We start from the raw sequence: 23,676 nt of genomic DNA, 5'->3' as shown, positions 1-23,676 counted from the left end.
TCAGAATTATGCTGCTTAACGAAAGTAAAATAAATAGGAAGGAAGATAAGTCGAGAGCAAGAGAAAAAGAAAGAGGAGGAGTAATTACGTTTAAAGTAATAATTTTCACATTCTACGCTTTGGCTGCATGGCAGAGAGATATATTCTCGTCCCAAATAGAAAACGCACATGCAACTCCAACATAGTACTGCAAGCCATTGCTACATCATACATTTTGCAGTTCTACAGTACGCTGTACAAAAATACATTACATTACACATCAAGACACCACACTACTCAACTTGGTCTTAGAAGCAGAATTTGTTATGCTCATTATGTTAGATTGTTATCTCCTGATTCGTTAAGTCATAATGCCGTACCTCAGGATTCACAGAGGCTGTGCCACGTTGCCGTCCCAGGTGCTGAGGTGGGGATATGGCTGCCACGTCCTGACTCCTACGCAATGACGATGTCGTCGTGTGCTCTGCCTTGATGCGCCTCATTCCCAAAGTGTATAGCTTCTAGTCTGTTTCTCGGCTATGTAGCATTGTACATTGTAATATGATGTGTTTACTGCAAGGAAGTTCAGTTTCTACTTTACCTCCTCATTCCTAATTGTGCTATTGATTGGCGACTACCTAAGATGTTCTTGTCTCTGTCTCTAACATCTTGTCTATTGGCAGATTCCCAGATGATGCTGTCTGGGGTGCCGTTTACTCCAAATTCACGGGTGTTTGGCACAAAAATGGTTCAAATGGCTCTGAGCACTATGGGACTCAACTGCTGTGGTCATAAGTCCCCTAGAACTTAGACCTACTTAAACCTAACTAATCTAAGGACATCACACACATCCATGCCCGAGGCAGGATTCGAACCAGCGACCGTAGCAGTCGCACGGTTCCGGACTGCGCGCCTAGAACCGCCAGACCACCGCGGCCGACTGTTTGGGACATTTTTAGTATCTGGACAGAGAGTGTATTGCTCTCTTTGACAGCTACAAATATGGCATTCTTGTTTTTCCTTTGACTTAGGAAATAACTGGTACTCTCACCTAGTTCCACCCTGTTCCAGATTTCTGGCCATTCTCTAGCAATTCAGGCTTTTAATCCCTTCTTCGATGGGGGTCTTGAGTCCTGTACCTCCTCCACTATATTATACCTTCCCTTGTTGAACCAATGCTCGACCACTCTCTCTCTCTATCTCTCTCTCTTTCTCTTGCCGCAGTACGGACTACTGGTTGATGCTGTGCTAACATATTGAACGATGGATCACGATTCGACTGTAATTCACCATTGTCTCCAGGATGACACCAAGTGGTGAGGATATTTTCTGTAAGAATCTTGGACAGGTTCGCTCGTATTATTCCTAACATTATATTGATTGTGATCAACTCACTTGGCCACAATATGACCCTCATCTATTCTCAATTTGTGCAGGACCAACTAGGTCATCAGCTCCATCCCGTGGCTACATAAAGAATACCCAAAGCCTGTTACGATACTTGTTGACCACCGTCGCTCGCAAGAGGATACAGTGGTTACATCCATCAAGGTAGTCCCAAATTTCAGACCGAACATGGTTCACTGTCTTACTGACAACAACAAATTGTTCTTTTAGATTCATTTTCTAATCACTGAGTAGTACTACATAGTCTGTCAATATTTGAAGTTTCATTTCAGTGCTTCCCAATTTCTACGTGCTAAATCCGTTTTCTGGTGAATATATACATGTTGTATCGCTACCAAGTAGTGAGGTTATATATACAACACTAATTTCTTTAAATTTCTATTGAAAATTTCAAAATTATCGTAAACTCGATTTTAAGTTCTTGATAGTCCTCTTCCATATTTTACTTGTGCTTCTTCAGGTCATCTACATTTCATGAGGGAGTAAGCTGGCTATAGTGACCAACATAAGGAAAATGTTGTTTTCTCTCAACTCATTTCGAAGATAAGTTCATGAAATACATTTGTATAAATTATACAGTGTCTAACTATTCTCTTTTTGCAGCAGAAAAGAGCGGTTAAATGGAAGTCTGCATAATGGCGACTTTGCCCAGTATATAGGACAAAGTGGCCACAAACCGGGAAGAAAAATAACATGCAGGGAAAATGTTGGGTCAGTGTGAACAGCAAGAGATTGTAAAATGAAGGAGCTACATGTTAGTGGAATGAAATGTATTTCAGTTTTAGAAAAAAATTTTAATATGTTAGTAATTTACCAAATTATGCAAAAGATTCAGTTTATAAGTTACGCAATGAAACTCGTCATCTTTTCAGAGTCAAGGAAGATTCAAATGTTAAGTATTAATACAATATTTACACATAAACATGTCATCTTACCACAACCAGCATATTCATCGTGCAATTAGAGCATCTACCCTAGCCTTCATTGTCCTTAGAGTTGAAGGTGGTTTCAATACAATACAAATATTCAGTATACTCGTCTTCTTCAGTGCACTCTCCAAAACGCTGCTCCTGGCGCCTCACTGGCCTCCTTTAGCTGTTGCATCTTTGCTTTCGTGTTGTGTATTTAAGCAGGTTTGGACCTTTTATTCTTTACGAACGTTTCTAGTGGCTTGATTCTCCTCTTGTTAATCTGGATTGCTTTCTCAAATTTATCTTTTAACAGTTCAGTTCTGTACGGGCCCAACGTTATTATTGTTGACTTGCCACTTCTTTGGCTTTTGTTTTTTGTTGTTATTGTTGGTCTAATTTTAATTCTGGCGGAGGCAGAGTGTCTTGGACTTACTGCTAAACAGGACGGTTGTGTCGCCGTCTCATTTACATCAGTCAAAAATGGGCCTATGTTGTTGTCATTGTCACTCACTATCTCTTTTAGGCAGAACACCATTTTCATCGGCACCTTTTCTTTTCTTACAGCATCCAATATCAGTTACATAGCTATGGAATCCCTTAATTGTTGTAGAGATTTTTTAAAATAATTTTACAGCGTCTTAAAACTTATCAGTAAATAAAAGAATGTACCTCTCCACAATGTTGTTAATGTACTATCCGCAATGTCACGATAGTTGTAGTGATTTTTTAAGTAATTAGGTAGCACTTTAAGACATATCAGTAAGTAAGAGAACGGACCAATCCTCATGTTGAAAATACACTATTTGGAACCCCATAATCGTTGCAGTGAATTTTTAAATACTCGGACAGAATTTTAAAACACATCACGAAATAAAAGAACTTACCTCTCCTCCAAGCTGTTAATACGCTATTGCCTTAGCATACTTACTTTATGAAATCCAGCTGTCTTATTATCAAATCAATTGTCTTGGAGGAAGGTAAATTTACTTTAAAAATATGTTTGGACAAACTCGCGAGATGGCCACTTCGCCGTTCCAGGCGAGGTTAAATGTTGTCTGAATACAAAATTACACGTGATTTCCAAGGCGAAAATATATCCCTTTGTCGGCATTGAAGCAACTAAATGTCACAACCTACACTTCTTTCGTTGAAATTATATGGTTCCAAAAACCATTTCAAGTCTCAAACATCATCCTTCGTATAAATCTTCATCCGTCGCTTCGGTCAGCATATATTCATTATACATGTTGAGAGTTATCAGTGTCGCTAGCACCTTACGGTTTGATTTCATTAAAGCCCTGTGCCCGGGTGTTAGGCAGGATTTGCAGTTTCGTTTGATGCTTAGATGTCATTCGAACACAGTTAAAGATCCTCTGCATCTACATCTACACCTACATCATACTCCGCAAGCCACCTAATGGTGTGTCGCGGAGGGCACTTTTGTACCACTAACTGTTTTTTCTAACCCTGTTCTACTGTCGAATAGCATCTGCAATACACTTTGAGTAAGGGCGAATGCCAACTGGCCTGAGGCATGAATGTCAATTTGGACTGAAGAGCGAGCGGTTAGAATAGTCTGTATAATTGTGCAAAGCCACTGTGCCAGGGTGGTGTGGCGGTGGTGTGGCGCGTCGTACTACTGAGCAGAAGATCAGGGCTCGAATCGCAGTTTAGGTACAAATTTTCATTCGTCGCTTCACTCTGCGTATACAGGGTGTTACAAAAAGGTACTGCCAAACTTTCAGGAAACATTCCTCACACACAAAGAAAGAAAATATGTTATGTGGGCACGTGTCCGGAAACGCTTACTTTCCATGTTAGAGCTCATTTTATTACTTCTCTTCAAATCACACTAATCATGGAATGGAAACACACAGCAACAGAACGTACCAGCGTGACTTCAAACACTTTGTTACAGGAAATGTTCAAAATGTCCTCCGTTAGCGAGGATACATGCATCCACCCTCCGTCGCATGGAATCCCTGATGCGCTGATGCAGCCCTGGAGAATGGCGTATTGTATCATAGCCGTCCACAATACTAGCACTAAGATTCTTTACAGTTGGTACCGGGGTTGCGTGGACAAGAGCTTTCAAATGCCCCCATAAATGAAAGTCAAGAGGTTTGAGATCAGGAGAGCATGGAGACCATGGAACTAGTCCGCCTCTACCAATCTATCGGTCACCGAATCTATTGTTGAAAAGCGTACGACCACTTCGACTGAAATGTGCAAGAGCTCCATCGTGCATGAACCACATGTTGTGTCGTACTTGTAAAGACACATGTTCTAGCAGCACAGGTAGAGTATCCCGAATGAAATCATGATAACGTGCTCCATTGAGTGTAGGTGGAAGAACATGGGGCCCAATCAAGACATCACCAAGAATGCCTGCCCAAACGTTCACAGAAAATCTGTGTTGATGACGTGATTGCACAATTGCGTGCGGATTCTCGTCAGCCCACACATGTTGATTGTGAAAATTTACAATCTGATCACGTTGTAATGAAGCCTCATCCGTAAAGAGAACATTTGCACTGAAATGAGGATTGACACACTGTTGGATGAACCATTCGCAGAAGTGTACCCGTGGAGGCCAATTAGCTGCTGACATTGACTGCACACGGTGTACTTGGTACGGAAACAACTGGTTCTCCCGTAGAATTCTCCATACAGTGACGTGGTCAACGTTACTATGTACAGCAGCAACTTCTCTGACGCTGACATTAGGGTTATCGTCAACTGCACGAAAAATGGCCACGTCCATTGCAGGTGTCCTCGTCGTTTTAGGTCTTCCCCAGTCGCGTGTGGTAGGCTGGAATGTTCCGTGCTCCCTAAGACGCTGATCAATTGCTTCGAACCTCTTCCTGTCGGGACACCTTCGTTCTGGAAATCTCTCTCGATACAAACGTACCGCGCCACGGCTATTGCCCCGTGCTAGTCCATACATCAAATGGGCATCTGCCAACTCGGCATTTGTAAACATTGCACTGACTGCAAAACCAGTTCGTGATGAACACTAACCTGTTGATGCTACGTACTGATGTGCTTGACTGTAGAGCAATGAGTCGCATGTCAACAAGCACCGAAGTCAACATTACCTTCCTTCAATTGGGTCAACTGGCGGTGAATCGAGGAAGTACACTGCATACTGGCGAAACAAAAATGAGCTTTAACATGGAAATTAAGCGTTACCGGACACATGTCCACATAACATCTTTTGTTTATTTGTGTGTGAGGAATGTTTCCTGAAAGTTTGGCGTGCCTTTTTGTAACACCCTGTATATATTTTTAATACATGCAAATGAATTTGTCATTTACTCTACATCAGACGTATAGAAAACAGAAATATATTTACGTGCAGAGGAGCACGTGCAACTATCACCACAATGCGAAAGAAATCTCTGGAAATAGTTTTAAGTGTTCGTCATTAGTCTGCAGTAATCTCCAAAAGAATAAAACAACTGTCCTCTTTAGCCACCCTGGCCACTACCGTCATCCTTACAATTATTCAGCTTTCCAGAAATTCATCCGCATTTGAGATTTTCCTTAACATTTAGGTTCCACTGTATTGCAAACAAAATAATCAACAACAGCAGAGTCCACAACTACGGTAGTCCATTCCTTTTGATCCTTTCAGCTAGCGTGTAAGTCCCGAAAGTGCTGGTCTGCGGGGAGGCTTTTAATTTATGCGACTGGTCATTTGCTGAGATACACGGCACCTCTCGGACGCACCTGCCGGGGGCAGCGCTAGAGCCCTCCTCGGCGAGCTATTTTATAGCTACTGTTTAATTATTCATGGAGTATGCAAATCTCTCATCAATATGAATGAAACCGTAGGTGCACTTTTGCAAACACCATTCTATCATACTGCAGACACATATTAATTTGTAGGGAATACTGAAACCCCGTTGTGGGACGGACATGACACGCCACTTCATTGCTGCAGCAGCTCACCTCTGTCTTCTCCATTTTTTTAACATTTTCACGTCAGTGTAAGCGCACGCAAAGGGACCATTTTGCCGTTCGCAGCTCATCAGCTGCACACAGGCACCGACGAGCCGCCTGTTGATTCAGCCGACACTCGCGTTATAAACGGCACGCGTGGGAACCCAGCAGGAAAGTTAGGCAAATATCTGTGTAAACGGCGCTTCCTCATATCGGACACGCCTGACCACCTTCAGACTAATTAAGACTAATGAAACACAGTTTGCTTCACGATTTCTCTTGCGTATACCAAAAGGATATTAACTAAATTGGTGACGCCACAACGAAATAAGACACAGAGGGGGCACTGAAAAACAGTAAAACAGTTCAGAAGAGCACTACATCAATTTCAGATAGGTTAGTGGAGATTTGAAAGCAGCGTTGCTACAATAAATAATGAAACCTTCATTCCATTCAGATGTTCAACACCACTATCGGATGTGACCTCCACTCTTGTAGTCGTTGTGGCATTGAGGAACACAATTGGAATGAGATCTTCATAAATCTTTTGACATGACTGAAACACATTCATTGAACCTTCCCGTTGACTGCTCACTGGAGTTTGGTCTGAAAGTCTACTTCATCTCATTGTATCCCAGACCCACTCTGTGGATGATAAGTGGGTTACTGTGCAGGCTAGTCTGGGATCCATGCACTCCTCAAGGCGTTTGTCAGTAGACTTGCAAGACTGCTAATCGTGAAAGATATGAGGCCAGTGCTTACTATTCTTGCCACGTACTTACTGCCAAATGTGTTCTGTTCTTATATATATACCCCCACACTCTGACTACAGTAACTGGAAACATATGTGTCTCGAGAATTCCTGCTTCTTGTGACCTTTCACCATGTCATCCATGGGCATGCTGACGTCGATTTGGCCTTCAAAACCAAAAGTGTGATCCCATCTTTAACACCACATAATGCCACTTAGTATCCCAGTTGATTTTTGGCTCTACATCATACAAGTCTGTGTGGCCTGTGGTATGATATCAGAGATAAACGACGCAAGGCTACATGAGGTCTCAACGAAGTCTCCACTAATGTATTCATGGTGACCCTTTGCCTGTAATATTTCGCCAGATTTCACCTATCTGTCACGGCCAGTCGAACATGCCAACCATTTCACATGGTGCATTGTTTCTGGCATTATCCGTATACAGATGCCCCAGTAGTCACCATAGCCCTCTACGTGAAGGCATTTTACTCAAATTGATCACAGAATGCTCTCCATCTGCAATCAATACAGCATTTCACGTTTAGGCACATACTGGACACATCTCCTCCTTCAAATTTTCCTCCCTCTGACCAACTTATACCCTCATTTCTACCTATGCCCTCCTCCCCCTTATTCTATCTGTACCTGCATGTGTTCTCCCCTTCTATTTGTCCTTTTCTTCCTGGCCCTCTCTCTGACCATGTCATCTTCCTCCTCCCTCTAACCATATTACACTTCTCTTCGTCTCGCAACAGTGGTAACAGAAGTCTATCGATAACTGGGGATGATTCACTCCCTACTTCATACACGCGACACTCTTAAAATATTGCCTCAACCTTACAGAGGCGGCGACCTGGTTCCTACACGCCCCAGCGCTTCCGACAAGTGTCCTCATTTTGCGATCCAGAAAATTTTCATCTGCTCAGATTTTAGCCGAACTATTATGCAGCAGGCACTTTCATTGCACATTTCCCAGTAACTCCTCGGTTTCCAGTAATCTATTCAGACGTTTATCTCAAATAGTCTGCCATGGGATAGCCATTTGCTTGTACCCAATTGTGGTAGACCCCGACAACAACACGTTCTGGACTGTAATAGGTCTGAAACAACGTCTCCACGCTGGAGAAATTCCTTTGTCACTCACATAAGGGTATCTGGCTCTGGAGTCCAAACTAACTGATAGGATGGGCCCCTGGCCCCAGCGAGGAATAATACATCGACTGAGAATGTAGTATGTTATCAAAAGTATTTGAACATCCCCATGCAATGCGAAAGCTATTACTAAATGTCGCGGGAAACAGAACTGGCAGTATAATACGTGGGGAGTATAGCGTTTATTTGTAGAGAAGCAATAAGAGCAGAATGGGTCGGTTGAGCTCTGCGGCTTCGTACGTGGATTACTCTTTGGATGTCACGTAAGTAACAAATCCATCAGAGACATTTCAACCCGTACACGTCCCTCCACTAGTTACAATTTGAAACGAGACTCGTTCGACGAGGCAACATGTTTTCAGCCATAAATAGTCCAACGTCGGTGTTGATGGGCCCAGGCGAGGAGTAAAGCTTTGAGTCGTCTAGTCGTCAAGGGTACACGAGTCGGCTTTCGGCTCCGAAACCCCATATCGATAATGTTTCGTTGAATGGTTCGCACGCTGACACTTGTTGATGGCCCAGCATAGAAATCTGCTGTAATTTGTGGAGGGGTTGCACTTCTGTTACACTGGACGATTGTCTTCAGTCGTCGTTGGTCCCATTCTTGCAGGATCTTATCCGAGCCGCAGCTTTGCCAGAGATTTGTTGTTTTGCCAGATTACTGATATTCGCGGTACACTCCTGAAATGGTCGTGCGCCAACTGTAACACAACGTCAACCTTACTTAAATCTTGGTAACCTGCCATTGTAGCAGCAGGAACCCATATAACAACTGTGCCATACACGTGTCTTACGCAGGCGTTGCCGACCGCAGCGCCGTATTGTGACTGTTTCCATATCTCTGTATTTGAATACGCATTCCTCTACTAGTTTCTTTGGCGCTTCAGTGTACGTGTGTGCGTGACTGTCGGCAGGTGATCAGCTACGACAGCGAGCGCGGCGGCGTCAGCGTGGTGACGGACAAGGGCGAGCAGACGACGTCGCGGCTGCTGCTGCAGAAGGCGCGGCCCTCCGACTCGGGCCACTACACGTGCCGGCCCAGCAACGCGGACGTCGCCACCGTCACCGTGCACGTGCTCGACGGTGAGTGCGGCCTGTCTGCACGTGCCTACCTGCCGCCCACTTGCTCTGCTCCTGAGGCCCCACAAACGACATTCGTTGCGCTGTTCGTCAGTGACGCTGCCTCCATACAAATAATTATGTTCGGCCTCTGAATTCTCTTTGAAATTCTGAAAGTAGCAGGAGCAATATAAAGAGAGCGAAAGACTGTTTACAACTTATACAGAAACCAGACTGCATCTATAAGAGTCGGGGGGCATGAAAGAGAAGCAGTGGTTGAAAACGACAGGGTTTTAGCGTATGCCCTATCTTATTCAGTCGGTGCATTGAACCAGCAGTAAACGACAGATGTGCGGCTGGTCCCGGCGGAGGTTCGAGTCCTCCCTTGGGCATGGGTGTCTGTGTTTGTCCTTAGAATAATTTAGATTAAGTAGTGTGTAAGTTTAGGGCCTGATGACCTTAGCAGTTAAGCCCCATAAGATTTCACACACATTTGAATAAACGACGGACAGAAAAGGACTGCAATTGAACGGAATCGACACTGCCTTCGAAGTAGGATACAAGATGAACGTCAACAAAAGCAAAACAAGGATAATGGAATGTCAGCGAATTAAAACAAGTGACGCTAAGGAAATTAGACTAGGAATGAAGACACTTAAATGAGTCGACCATTTTTGCTATTTGGGCAGCAAAATAAGTGACGATGGCTGAGGTAGAGACGATATGAAATACAGTTTGGAACCGCGAGACCGCTACGGTCGCAGGTTCGAATCCAGCCTCTCGCATGGATGTGTGTGTTGTCCTTGGGTTAGTTAGCTTTAAGTAGTTCTAAGTTCTAGGGGACTGATGACCTCAGATGTTAAGTCCCATAGTGCTCAGAGCAATTTGAACGAGATAAAAAGTAGATTAGCAGTGACGCCGGCCGGAGTGGCGGAGCGGTTCTAGGCGCTACATTCTGGAACCGCGCGACCGCTACGGTCGCAGGTTCGAATCCTGCCTCGGGCATGGATGTGTGTGATGTCCTTAGGTTAGTGAGGTTTAAGTAGTTCTAAGTTCTAGGGGACTGATGACCTTAGAAGTTAAGTCCCATAGTGCTCAGACCCATTTGAAGCACTGGCAGTGACAAGAAAAGTATTTCGGAAGAAGATAAATTTGTGAACATCGAATATCGATTTATGTAGTAGGAAAGTATTTGTTTGGAGTGTAACCATGTACGGAAGTAAAACATGGACGATAAACAGTTAAGCAAAATGAGAATAGAAGCTTTCGAAATATGGTGCTACAGAAGAATATTGTAGATTAGATGGGTAGATCACTTAATTAATGAGGAGATACCTAATAAAATTGGCTCAAATTGATCAAATGAAGGCATCGGTGTACAGGACACCTTCTCAGACACCAAGCGGTCACCAATTTAGTATTGGAGGCAAGCGTGTGGGTGGTATAAATCGTATAGGAATGCCAAGAGATGAATCGTGAGGTTTTTTGCGGATGACATTGTAATTCTGTCAGAGACAGCAAAGGACTTGGATGAGCAGTTGAACGGAATGGACAGTGTCTCGAAAGGAGGCTATAAGATGAACATCAACAAAAGCAAAACAAGCATAATGGAATGTAGTCGAATTAAGTCGGGTGATGCTGAGGGAATTAGATCAGGAATCGACACTTAAAGTAGTAGATGAGTTTTGCTATTTGGGGAGCAAAATAACTGATGTTGGTCGAAGTAGGGAGGATATAAAATGTAGACTGGCAATGGCAAGGAAAGAATTTCTGAAGAAGAGAAATTTGTTAACATCGAGTATAGATTTAAGTGTCAGTAAGTCGTTTCTGAAAGTGTTTGTATGGAGTGTACCCATGTATGGAAGTGAAACATGGACGATAAATAGTTTGGACAAGAAGAGAATAGAAGCATTCGAAATGTGGTGCTACAGAAGAATGCTGAAGATTAGATGGGTAGATCACATAACTAATGAGGAGGTATTGAATAGAACTGGGGAGAAGAGGAGTTTGTGGCACAACTTGACCAGAAGAAGGGATCGGATGGTAGGACATGTTCTGAGGCATCAAGGGATTACCAATTTAGTACTGGAGGGCAGTGTGGAGGGTAAAAATCGTAGAGGGAGACGAAGAGATAAATACACTACGCAGATTCAGGAGGATGTAGGTACTGGGAGATGAAGAACCTTGCACAGGATAGAGTAGCATGGAGAGCTGCATCAAACCAGTCTCAGGACCGAAGACAACAACAACAATTCAGAAGGATGCAGTCTCCAGGGTAGAGTAAAATGGAGATCTCCTTCAAACAAGTCTTCGGAGAAGTATATATTTCACATATGCACATAAAAACATGAAACACGTAAGATTAGCACAAGTCTTTCCTGAAAGTCCTCTTCTTTACCCGCTTTGATCACTGCGTCTTCAGCATAGTCTATAGTAAGTTATTTAAAAAGAGTTCCTATCTAGGCGTACATCTTTCTGAAATCGTGTTTTCCATGTACGCATTATTTCATGTATGTAAGTGTTAAAACATATTTGGGGAGACTCAGCAGCTATGTCGTACTACTTTGTTAGTTGGTATCTGATTAGTCATTTATCCGTTGAGATCTAGGTCGATATCACATTTAGTAATCGCCAGGAATGTATTTACTTACTGAAAGAAATAAGTGCGAAACTTGACCTGGAAATCCCAACAGGAAAAACCAAGACAATGGCCTTTTTGGAGAAAGAGTACATTATAACCAAAATAGTGATACATCATTGAATCATAGAGCAACTAAACCACTTTACTAACTTAGGATGTGAGCTGGAATGTGGCTACAGCAAAGATATACAACTTAAGCTTAATAAATTCAGCAAATTACGTAAAAAATTAACGGAAACCTTAAAAACAAAACATGGAAAAATACTCTGAGTAAATTCTACAAAACAGTACTGTAAAAAACTTAGGAAATATTTACTAGACACACTCTTTATTTTGGTTGTAGCTTCATAACACTGGAAGTACGTACAATAAGAAACTCCAGATCGTGATGCAATCTATAGAGAACAGACGAAAACTGTGCAGAACATTGCAAAAATAAAACTACACTGTTTTACGAGTAAGTACTGGAACAATGATTATACAGCTGAAAAGTGTAGGGAAGGAGATAGAATGACAGAGGAAGTGGTCTTTTAAATACATGTTGTAAATTGTATGGCAGAACTTTAAAAAACAGACCATCTCCAATCGCTGAAACTGCGTTGTCGATATGGTTCTGTCAAAGGAAGAGTAGACTGATTTTCACTTTGACACAACAAATACAAAAACACCTTGGATTCAACTTACCAACATTTCTTCCCTTCACTCACTACCAAGCAGCTTTTGATATAGCAGAAACAAACAAAATGTGGAAAATTTTAAAAAGTAGAGGCATCCCATCTGATCTTGTTAGAACTATACAGAGTTTGTATATGAGTAACAAAATACTAATACAGAGAGCGTAAATCATACCTGATATGGCTGAGATGAACCACGGAATTAGATAAATGTGTCTCATTTCAACCCATTCTTTTTAATACATATATCGAACACGTAACTGAAGCTGGGGTAGAGACAGTATAACATTTTAAAATTAATATTGTTGATGTTAAAGACACGAATTTTGGTGGACGACCGAATAATTGATAGTTAGATTAAGAAGTTTTACAAGAAGATTTTTAAGAAACGTAGCCAGAAAATGCACTCTGAATATCCCCATTACGAACTCAGAATCAGTGACAGTTTTTACACTCCATCACATACATCTTAAGAGTTAAATTAACAAGCGGATCATAGAGAAAAATAATATACTTCAATACTGATGGTGCAGTATTGCATAGGAAGCACAAACATAAATTAAGTTAGATCTAATTAACTATTTTTGTGGTTCAGTACACAAAACGTTGGGGAAACTTTCCACAGAGATTACACAAGTTCTGTACACCTGATCTACTCAGTCAGTGTCAAAAGTGGATCCTTAAGAATAGAAATGAGAGGAGAAAGGAAATATTTCACTATGTACGTGGCTTGATAAACCTCTATGGATAAAATGGGAAATGATGACATTCGAGCTAAACCGAAAATGCAAAACGTAACTAGAGCAATAAAAGAATATCAGATGAGATGGAAAGAACAAGACCGTACTGCAGATGCAAGTATCATTAAACCTATAAAATCATATAAACTAGGAGATAAAAAGTCTTTAGGAAGACCAATGAAAAGATTGCCTGGCCATTTGTTTAAAGAAGTAGAACAGACCAAAAGTCCCAGTCCTGATGATGATATGAGCTGTTTACAAAAAGGAAAACCATTTTTATGCTTCTCCGTTATCGTCGGCACCACAGTCAAGAATTTAGTAAACGAAGGCGACGTTTTCGTATGTAAGATGTTTTTATGTAGACCTCTTCTTCGTTAGATAAGTCGCTACGAGTTTTTAACCCATTGTCGTGTGTTTTTACACAGGTAAAGCACACTTAATTATCGCCACAAGAAGGCTAGGACTAGTTACCCAGAGCATGAGGCACACATATTAAAACGGCAGCGTTTTCCCGTGACATGCTTCGGTTCGTTTTGGTTTACAAATTTCCTTTTTTTGCTTCACAGGCAGTCGGTAGGCTTGAGTGGGGAATAATCTACAAACATAAAATGCTAAACAATGAAAAAAAATTATGGTGGATTAGAACAAATTCCAGATTTCCACCTCGAAACATTTTCAGTACTTCTTATTTTTACATTTTTTTTTCATATTACATTATAGACAGCGAAGCAGCATAAAACTAACCCTTTACTCCGATCTCACGCATATACGAGGGCAGTTCACTAAGTAATGCAACACATTTTTTTTCTGAAACAGGGGTTGTTTTATTCCGCATTGAAATACACCAGGTTATTCCCCAATCTTTTAGCTACACAACAGTATTTTTCAACGTAATCTCCATTCAATGCTACGGCCTTACGCCACCTTGAAATGAGGGCCTGTATGCCTGCACGGTAGCATTCCACTGGTCGATGTCGGAGCCAACGTCGTACTGCATCAATAACTTCTTCATCATCCGCGAAGTTCCTCCCACGGATTGCGTCCTTCATTGGGCCAAACATATGGAAATCCGACGGTGCGAGATAGGGGCTGTAGGGAGCATGAGGAAGAACAGTCCACTGAAGTTTTGTGAGCTCCTCTCGGGTGCGAAGACTTGTGTGAGGCCTTGCGTTGTCATGAAGAAGGAGAAGTTCGTTCAGATTTTTGTGCCTACGAACACGCTGAAGTCGTTTCTTCAATTTCTGAAGAGTAGCACAATACACTTCAGAGTTGATCGTTTGACCATGGGAAAGGACATCGAACAGAATAACCCCTTCAGCGTCCCAGAAGACTGTAACCACAACTTTACCGGCTGAGGGTATGGCTTTAAGCTTTTTCTTGGTAGGGGAGTGGGTGTGGCGCCACTCCATTGATTGCCGTTTTGTTTCAGGTTCGAAGTGATGAACCCATGTTTCATCGCCTGTAACAATCTTTGACAAGAAATTGTCACCATCAGCCACATGACGAGCAAGCAATTCCGCACAGATGGTTCTCCTTTGCTCTTTATGGTGTTCGGTTAGACAACGAGGGACCCAGCGGGAACAAACCTTTGAATATCCCAACTGGTGAACAATTGTGACAGCACTACCAACAGAGATGTCAAGTTGAGCACTGAGTTGTTTGATGGTGATCCGTCGATCATCTCGAACGAGTGTGTTCGCACGCTCCGCCATTGCAGGAGTCACAGCTGTGCACGGCCGGCCCGCACGCGGGAGATCAGACAGTCTTGCTTGAACTTGCGGCGATGACGACACACGCTTTGCCCAACGACTCACCGTGCTTTTGTCCACTGCCAGATCACCGTAGACATTCTGCAAGCGCCTATGAATATCTGAGATGCCCTGGTTTTCCGCCAAAAGAAACTCGATCACTGCCAGTTGTTTGCAACGCACATCCGTTACAGACGCCATTTTAACATCTCCGTACAGCGCTGCCACCTGTCGGAAGTCAATGAAACTATACGAGACGAAGCGGGAATGTTTGAAAATATTCCACAAGAAATTTCCGGTTTTTTCAACTAAAAAGAAGTGTTGCATTACTTATTGAACTGCCCTCGTAATAATTGTAGTATATCATACTTTCAAAGAAAACCATTTGATGACTGTCAGCATTAACAGCAAAAATCTTTGGCTACTAGGAGTTAAGGTTCAGTCAACGACGAGGCCATTTTGGACAGAGATAAATTCTTACATTTAATGCGGAGTGCACTAACACCCCCGATTATAAGCACCGAAAGGACAAGTCGTACAGTTGATTCTCTCCTATGGTCTCCGTCTTCGCTCGCTGAGATGCTGTTTATCGAACCTGAGAACAAACGTCAGCTTACGGTACTACATTTAATATTGATATACTTACAAAGACTGGTAGGTTCTCGCTCCTCGTTTGCAAATTCCCTTGAAATTTTAATTAGCTCTGCGTTTTTCGATATTAATGTCCCATTTTGGGGCTTCATATAGTTCAGACTGTCAACATTTTCCTTTCGTTATCTTAATTTATAAGAAAGTTCCAATTATCAGATAGAAATTTATGGAACATATACTGAGAACTCACAGTTAATTTTCTGACGCATGACTTACGAATCTACGTCTTTGCACCCGCACAGTACTTGTAAACATCATCAAATAATTCATTCCAAGCGTTATGCCATTTAGATGTTATAATGTTCTTCAGTGAATGCATTATTCGTATAAGATTTCCATATTGCCTTTAAGAATAGTCTGAAGTGAGAGATGACACCTCAATATTTAAAAACCGCTTATCCACGTGAGAAGATTACCAGATTCACCCACAGAACATACAACCCACTGTTCTATCAGTATAAGAGTCAGATTGATGTGGACTGACAACGCAGCCAGTCCACAGTGACGGGTAGCCGAAAGAAAGGCACGCGTACACACACGCCGACTGGCGTGAATTCTGGAACAGGATAATTATTGAATGCTAATAAGAAAAGAATGTATCGTCGGTTTACTTAACTTTTATTTATCCTTGTGGTACAACGTTCTTGAGGAGACATTTCATACGCTAACTATCAAACTATGTAAGGCTAATGGCGCCTTGCTAGGTCGTAGCCATGGACTTAGCTGAAGGCTATTCTAACGGTCTCTCGGCAAATGAGAGAAAGGCTTCGTCCGTATAGTCGCTAGCAATGTCGTCGTACAACTGGGGCGAGTGCTCGTCCGTATCTCGAGACCTGCCTTGTGATGGCGCTCGGTCTGCGATCACACAGTGGCGACACGCGGGTCCGACATGTACTAAATGGACCGCGGCCGATTTAAGCTACCACCTAGCAAGTGTGGTGTCTGGCGGTGACACCACACAGATGATTACAAGTTTAACAAAAAGCAGTTTTTTTTCCTGTTGTGACGTGTAAATCTCCGTAGATTCTATTCTTTTCCGAAATAAAATCCCTTATAGTCTCAATCCATTCGAAAACAATTAATTACATAAGTTATAATAGCAGTCCATGGACGAACTGTGCTCCGAAACACTTAGTTGTTCATGGCACTACATGAGAAGTACGTAACAGGAAAATTTTGAATCATCTTTTCAGTATTGACATTGTAGTGTACTTTTCATCACATGGAGCATTTACTACGTGGTAACATCTGTCCAGTCATCATTCAAAAACCGCCACATTTGGCAAGAGAGGCCAAATAATAATCCTTAACCGAAATAATCATTAGTTGATGACATTTGAATCCTCCAGTCAAACGAAGGCATTTTATGACCACGCGCGTGGGTGTTCTACGTTCCCGTCTAAGAAGAACTATGATTGAGAACGATTATTGTTTTTCACTCTATTAGTTTCTAGGATTATAAATCTACGTACCATTATGTGACTGGCGTTAAAATTCAAACGTCGTAGAGACGTAAACTATTGCTCCTTTCCTTTTATGGAAGCTATCGTTCCCAAAGTACCCAATATATCACGCGAAGCATTAAAATTCTCGTAGATGAGAGATGGAAATTTGCCGTTGCATATTACAATTTACTATTTAATTACAACCAAATGGATCTTCTTCATAGGATTTGTGGATATATAAACGTTCCCGAGAAAGTAATGTAAAAGCATAGGTCTCAAATCCCTTAAGGAATAAGATTAACACATGGATGCCGTTATCTATGTATCTGAAAGACAAAGATTGAGTATGGGGGTCTCATATTTGCGTGAGTTTCCGCGGCCAGAGTCCGTTAGTTAACGTAAATCTTATCTGCGTATGGTTCCCGCATCGTGTTGCATCCAGTGATAGTTATTTTGCATTTTGACGTGGCGTTACACCCAGAAAAACGTTATTGCATAAAGATCACCAAAGAATGACCTAAAGTCATTCTTAAGAATGACGTCAGGTACAGTTCTCGCACGTGTATGTTGAAGAAGTAAAGAAAGAAGTGAATGAACAGGAATGTAGATCAGTGGCAAAGAGACGCCGTAGCCCTTCAAGACAGATAAAAAGGATGTCTCTAGAGAGGGCAGAACACTTAGTACTGACTCTGGGTTACGTACAAGAAAATCAATTAAGGGAGGTAATGAACACAAGTGAAAAGAAGATGATACCCACTCTCTGATATCAGGCTTAGGGAAAGAGAGATACAAGTAGGTGTCTCAATTAGAATTGTGACCTTTTGCGGTGACTGGAGTAAGGAAGAATATCGGTGAAGGCAAAGAAACATTAAAACAATGGGCTTCACCGTAGTCAGTATTCAATAAAAAATATATTGTAATGAAGCACATCGAGTACAATGCTGTAGAGGGAAACCAGGAGAAAACAAGACGTAAGAAAATGTAAGTACTTTATAACACGGCTGAGTAAGTGACTGTGCGAACGCCTTGCTATAAGAAGGGCCTGTCAAATGGAAAGTACACTGCAGAAAAAAAGGAATTAAATTGGCTCTGATAGAAGCAGTGAGGAAAATGTTAGCAGATAAGGAATAGAATAGAACACGTGGAAAAGGCAGCTAAGGATATTGCATGTTGTACTTATAAAAAAATTAACAGACTATAAAAGGAGAAATGTTGACAGCGTTACATCAGTCGCAAGATATATTAACTTACAGTCGAAAAATAAAAGAACAGTTGCAAACTTGTTTCGACTATGATATTCAGATAAATATTCAACCCGTCGAGATGGCTGACGCGCGTTATCAAGTCGCTTCCTGCTTTGGTGAGGTGCGCCGGTCTTGGATGGAATCCGCCAGACGATTAACGACGGGAACCCATGTGCTGGCCACACTTAACGTGCATCTTAGGCGGTTTACCACATGTGAGTAACTGAATACCGGGCTTGTAACCACAAACCGCGTGTTACACTATTAACAAATATATCGATAATGTTCACACACTTTTCACATGCAGTGACGCTAGGCACAGTGGGAATAGAGGAAAGTCAGTCCTTAACGTTCCCTCGAAAAAGGTATCATAAAAGACGGAGTGTAAACTCAGATTATCGAAAGATGAGTAAGGAAATCGGCCGCACACTTTCAAAGGAACAATCCTTGAATTTGCCTTAAGAGTTTTAGGGAAATCACGGAAAACGTAAGTCCGGGTGGCCAGGCGGAAATTTCAACCGTCGTTCTCACGAATCAGAGTCCAGTTTGGTAACCACTGCGTCATTTCGTTCAGTGCTGACAGCTGACGTACACAAATTCCGCGGATGGAGGGACATGGGTGACGACAGGAATGCCATCCGGCCACCCACTATCATAAACATTGGCTAATATAATCATCAACATGCCGACCTCATGAAAATACTGGTTGAAGACCGAGAAAAAAAACGAGAACTTTGAGACCAAGCCTCGATGTTTCTGCCAGGTGCTGTGCATTTTTTGTTATGGTTCAAATGGCTCTGAGCACTGTGGGACTTAACTTCTAAGGTCATCAGTCCCCTAGAACTTAGAACTACTTAAACCTTACAAACCTAAGGACATGACACACAGCCATACCCGATGCAGAATTCGAACCTGCGACCGTAGCGGTCGCGCGGTTCCAGACTGTAGCGCCTAGAACCGCTCGGCCACCTCGGCCGGCATTTTTTCGTTTTGTTTTTTATCTTAAGTGGCTAGACCAAGGAGAATTTTTTAGAACCTAAATTTTTTTTAATGGTTTAAAATATTCGTCACATAGTCTTTTTATTAAGATTCGTTCTTGTAAAGCGTGTCATAAATGATAAAATAACGTAAAACCGCATTTAGTGCATAGGTCCTGTTAGTTTCGGATAGTACCACAGAGGGCAATAGTATCAACTAAACTACTATTCCCCACAAGGTATATCTTCGTAACATGATTTGGTTATGGTAAACAGTTTCAAAGCACGTGCTTCGTCTCCTTGTCATTTCGATTGTTTTTTATAGGAAGTAAAACGTTAGTGCTTGAAAACGGCAGACAGACGTATTTATACAAATACAAACTATTTCCAGTCGTGCGTACCGAGTGCGGTAGCGCAGTGGTAAGCGCACCGGACCCGCATTCGTGAGGACGACGATTGAAACATACGTCCGAGCAATCTGTGTGATTTGCCTAAAACGCTTAAGGAAAATGCCGGGATGGTTCCTTAGAAGGTCACAGCCAAGTTCCTTTTCGTCCTTCTCTAATTTGAGTTTGCGCTCCGTCTCTAATGACCTTTTTGTCGACTGTACGTTAGATACTGATCTCTTCTTCCTCCTTCGGCTCCCCCTCGTAGTCGTGCAAAAAACCAGTTGATAGTCAGGTAATCGATGTAATTTCATTAAAATGATCGTGTTGCGACATCAACGAAAAGAAAGGCCAGCTGTACGATGCTGACAGTATCGGTTATTAAACACAATATTAAATAACGCAAGCCGAAGCTCTAAACGCTTGTTTCATCTAAACGACATTTTTCAAATTAGTGGGAGCTGCAGCTCATGTAATATACATGAAAATTCATTATATCTTTTTGTAAATTGTGAGTCGGATTTCTTTCTGCTGTAGTACGTACGACATTTGTGACGTATTTTACTTTCTATGTTTGGTGCACGTTTTAATACCACGTTTTTGTTGTCAAAAATTGTCTTTTAATTAACAGTGCCGCCATATTCGTCAAAGTATTTTTTTAAATATTCCTACTTACTACGTTACACAATATTATCAGTTTAAAAGCAGGGTCCGAATTCCGAAATTTTGATCTAGGTTGAAATAAGTAGCGTTCTCACACCAGCCGCCTCGTACTCGGGGAGGGTATTTCTTCGAGGTCGTGTAGTCTCCTCTGGGTGCAAGATTTTTACTTAAAAAATGCGTAAAATGATCTTAAGAGTGATGTTTGCTACCGTCGTTAACGCCAGACATTTCCTCTATCTTTTGTAAAAAGCAGCAGTTATTAGCATTAACTGATGTAACTTGTGCCTTGTCAGCCACATAAAGGTTATCAGAGCCAGTTTTTATTTTGGCCGCCCTCTAGGTGTAGTTTGTACATGTTTCGTTCTGTCTTTCTCTCTTGTGAATACCGGCAGGAATTACCGTGCCAGATACGGGAACATTTATCAAATTGCCGCCATTTGTCTTGTACTTACGCACTTTGGGAACACACCGGTGGCGCAAATTCGCCACTGAATCAAATCCCAGCGGGGAACCGGCAGCGGACGCAGCTGTGGCTTCTCCACAGGCAGCGGACCACACCCCGCAGCTTCACAAACACGCACATACCACTCACCCTCACAGTGACCTAAAAGGCTTACACTTAGGTACGAAAGAACGGATTACTATGGGCATCGCAGTGGAAACACATTTTCGCATCTTGTTTTTTCCTTACCTGCAAAACTCAGGTGTAATCTGTTATCCCATTCTGCTACAATGCGACCGGAGGTACCCTTAGCTGTCAGTACGCCTTGATCATCGTCGTTTTGTGTTCTCTGCTGTCATGCTGAATACAGACACCAGCTATGGCAAATTACTGAAACTGTTTTAGTTTTATCATTAACTACAACAGTTACCACCGGGGAAAGCTGGAGATACTTCATCCTCGTCTTCTAAATCTAAAAATGGATAATAAACATTAATCAACACTTCAACGTGCGTGAAAGTAAGACAATTTACGTCTAGAAAAAACCTCGAGAAATTTGTTCAGGAACGGATGGCCGTTTCTCGATGTCTAATGGCCTCAATAGTTAGTCGATCGACCACGTTGTCACTAACACGATCGTTTGTGGTCATGACCTTACAACCCATCTATGAACTAAGTTCTCGACTTGTTTGCCCCGAAAAAATGAACAGTCATGTTTTCAACATTATCAGCAAAAGATATGGGACTGGAGGAATCTTGTGCATATCATGTAAATTAAAACAAGGATGAAATACCTCCAGTACAAACTATCGAAAATGTTTAACTTTTATCACACAGGACGTTTTCTCGTGCGAAAAACACCAAACGGCAGTTTACAGTCCTCACTGTAATTTTTCCATTCTTGCGGATGAAATGAATCATACTCATTTCCTCTACTAACCAAATCTGAAAATTATAAAGCCACTATTGTCTGCAGTGGTAAAATAATAATAGTACCGATACTGTTTCTCATCCCTCAAAGAAGTGGAACAGCTATTGTGTGAGGTGTTACGTAATATCCATTGGATCTCTGTTCAGAACAAGGGGTCGATTAGGTTGTCCAGGCAGCTGGAGGGTCTACATTATGTTAGCTACACGTGTACGTTGTTCTGTCTATTTCCTACCACATTTGCCTCGTGATGACTGGGAGTTGTGTGCTGTCCTTAGCTTAGTTAGGTTTAAGTAGTTCTAAGTTCTAGGGGACTGATGACCGTAGATGTTAAGTCCCATAGTGCTCAGAGCCTTTTGAACCTACCACATTTACCATAGCGAGTGTAAGAGGTAGCCTATAGATTAATGAAGTTCGGAGAAATCCTTAACAGCAGGTGTATTATACCAAATGCTCCTCACTGGCTTCAGTAACTGCCATAACAAGCATAAATTTTAGTAGAAGTTAATTAACTTCGGTGAATATTCAGGTGCCAAGAGGATTAAATAACTTATGATCGACATTTTTTTTTAAACTGCAGTTCCTTTCGAGAATTTTTTTAAACTAAAAGTTAAAACGTCGTTCAGTTGTTACTCTAAGAATTTCACAAAATTTAAACTATAAGCGTGCTCCGATCTGGCCATAAGGCGCTTTTTCATGTAATACGAAGTAACTTGCCGAACACGTCATCAGCGCGACAAAGGCTTCGTGACTGAACAACTGTTGGTGCTCCGGTCTTGAAGGCGATCGACATATACCGAAATTAAATTTTGGTGTAAAATATTGTCGTCCGTAACTCAAATAAATATAAAAACGTTCCTCGGATCGATGTTAACTTTATTGCGAAGTGTCACCACTACTCGTTGCCTTACAATCCACATTGCTCAATCGTCAGACAGTTCATACCGGCTGTGGAATCGAAATTAGGGAAGAAGTAAAGATTGCTGGAAGTAAATTAAGGTCCGACAATTCATCTTATGTATCAGCAGCTTGGGAACAATTTGGTCGATATCACTGAACTATATTTCAACGGTTCATTTCATTGTGGCCATTGCAGCACAATGAATTCTACTGCAAGCGTTATTAGTCACACGGCTTCAGTATTACGAGAACCTTGTGAATATGGAAACCAGTCATCATCTCATTAAGAGTAATCCGATAATTTTCGTGGATACATCACAGAGATCTCTTTTACTGTCGTCGCTTCCACAATCTTTCGTTTGTGATCGTTTCACTGTTAGTGAGCCTTCACTTATAAACGTTTACAGATAGCGATCTTGGCAATTCGTCACATTGTGGCACGGTTTCTCATTTTAGGAAGCGCGTTTTGCATGGTCCTTATTATAAGCAAATCTGATTCTATAATCTATTGGTACGATATATGTCGGAACAGCTGGAAGGACCGAGCGACGTGACACAGTGATTAGCACTCTGGACTCACATTCGGGAGAGCAACCGTTCAATCCCATGTCCGGCCATCCTGATTTAGATTCCTCGTGATTTCCTTAAATCACTTCAGGCAAATGGTTCCTTTGAAAGGGCTCAGTCTGCTTTCCGCAGTGCTGCGGGGAGGACGTCCTGTTTACGTCCCGTCCGCACGGTCACGATTGTCCGTAGTTGCTTACTATTTCGTCTCCGCTAGTTTTAGAGTCCATCACTACCGACGTAATATGGCGCATTCATACGGACAAACCACCATCAAGATCAGGTTTCAACCCGAACCTGCAAGTCCGCGAGCTTTTGAAGTGGAGCGTTTTCTACGTGACGACGTTAAAATTGATCCGCAGGACATTATTGGTATCCGTCTCTCTGTCACGAGCAGTGCTGTCTACTTCAAGTTAGTAAGTGACGAGGTATGCCACAGAATCGTGCGCGCACATGCGAACGATCT

General features: G+C 42.0%; 1 protein-coding gene across 1 annotated transcript in view; it reads left to right on the top strand.

Moving 5' to 3' along the window:
* Positions 1-23,676, top strand: part of LOC124798934 (zwei Ig domain protein zig-8-like) — a 218,909-nt gene that overhangs the window by 160,007 nt on the left and 35,226 nt on the right. Inside the window, exon 4 of the mRNA XM_047262468.1 lies at positions 9,063-9,231. Coding sequence (XP_047118424.1) covers positions 9,063-9,231 — 169 coding nt within the window. The remainder of the gene's footprint in view (positions 1-9,062; positions 9,232-23,676) is intronic.

This window comes from Schistocerca piceifrons, chromosome 5 (assembly GCF_021461385.2).
Source record: "Schistocerca piceifrons isolate TAMUIC-IGC-003096 chromosome 5, iqSchPice1.1, whole genome shotgun sequence".
Taxonomy (NCBI): Eukaryota; Metazoa; Arthropoda; class Insecta; order Orthoptera; family Acrididae; genus Schistocerca; species Schistocerca piceifrons.
Note: the sequence above shows the minus strand (reverse complement) of the source record. Positions and strands in the feature narration are given on the sequence as shown.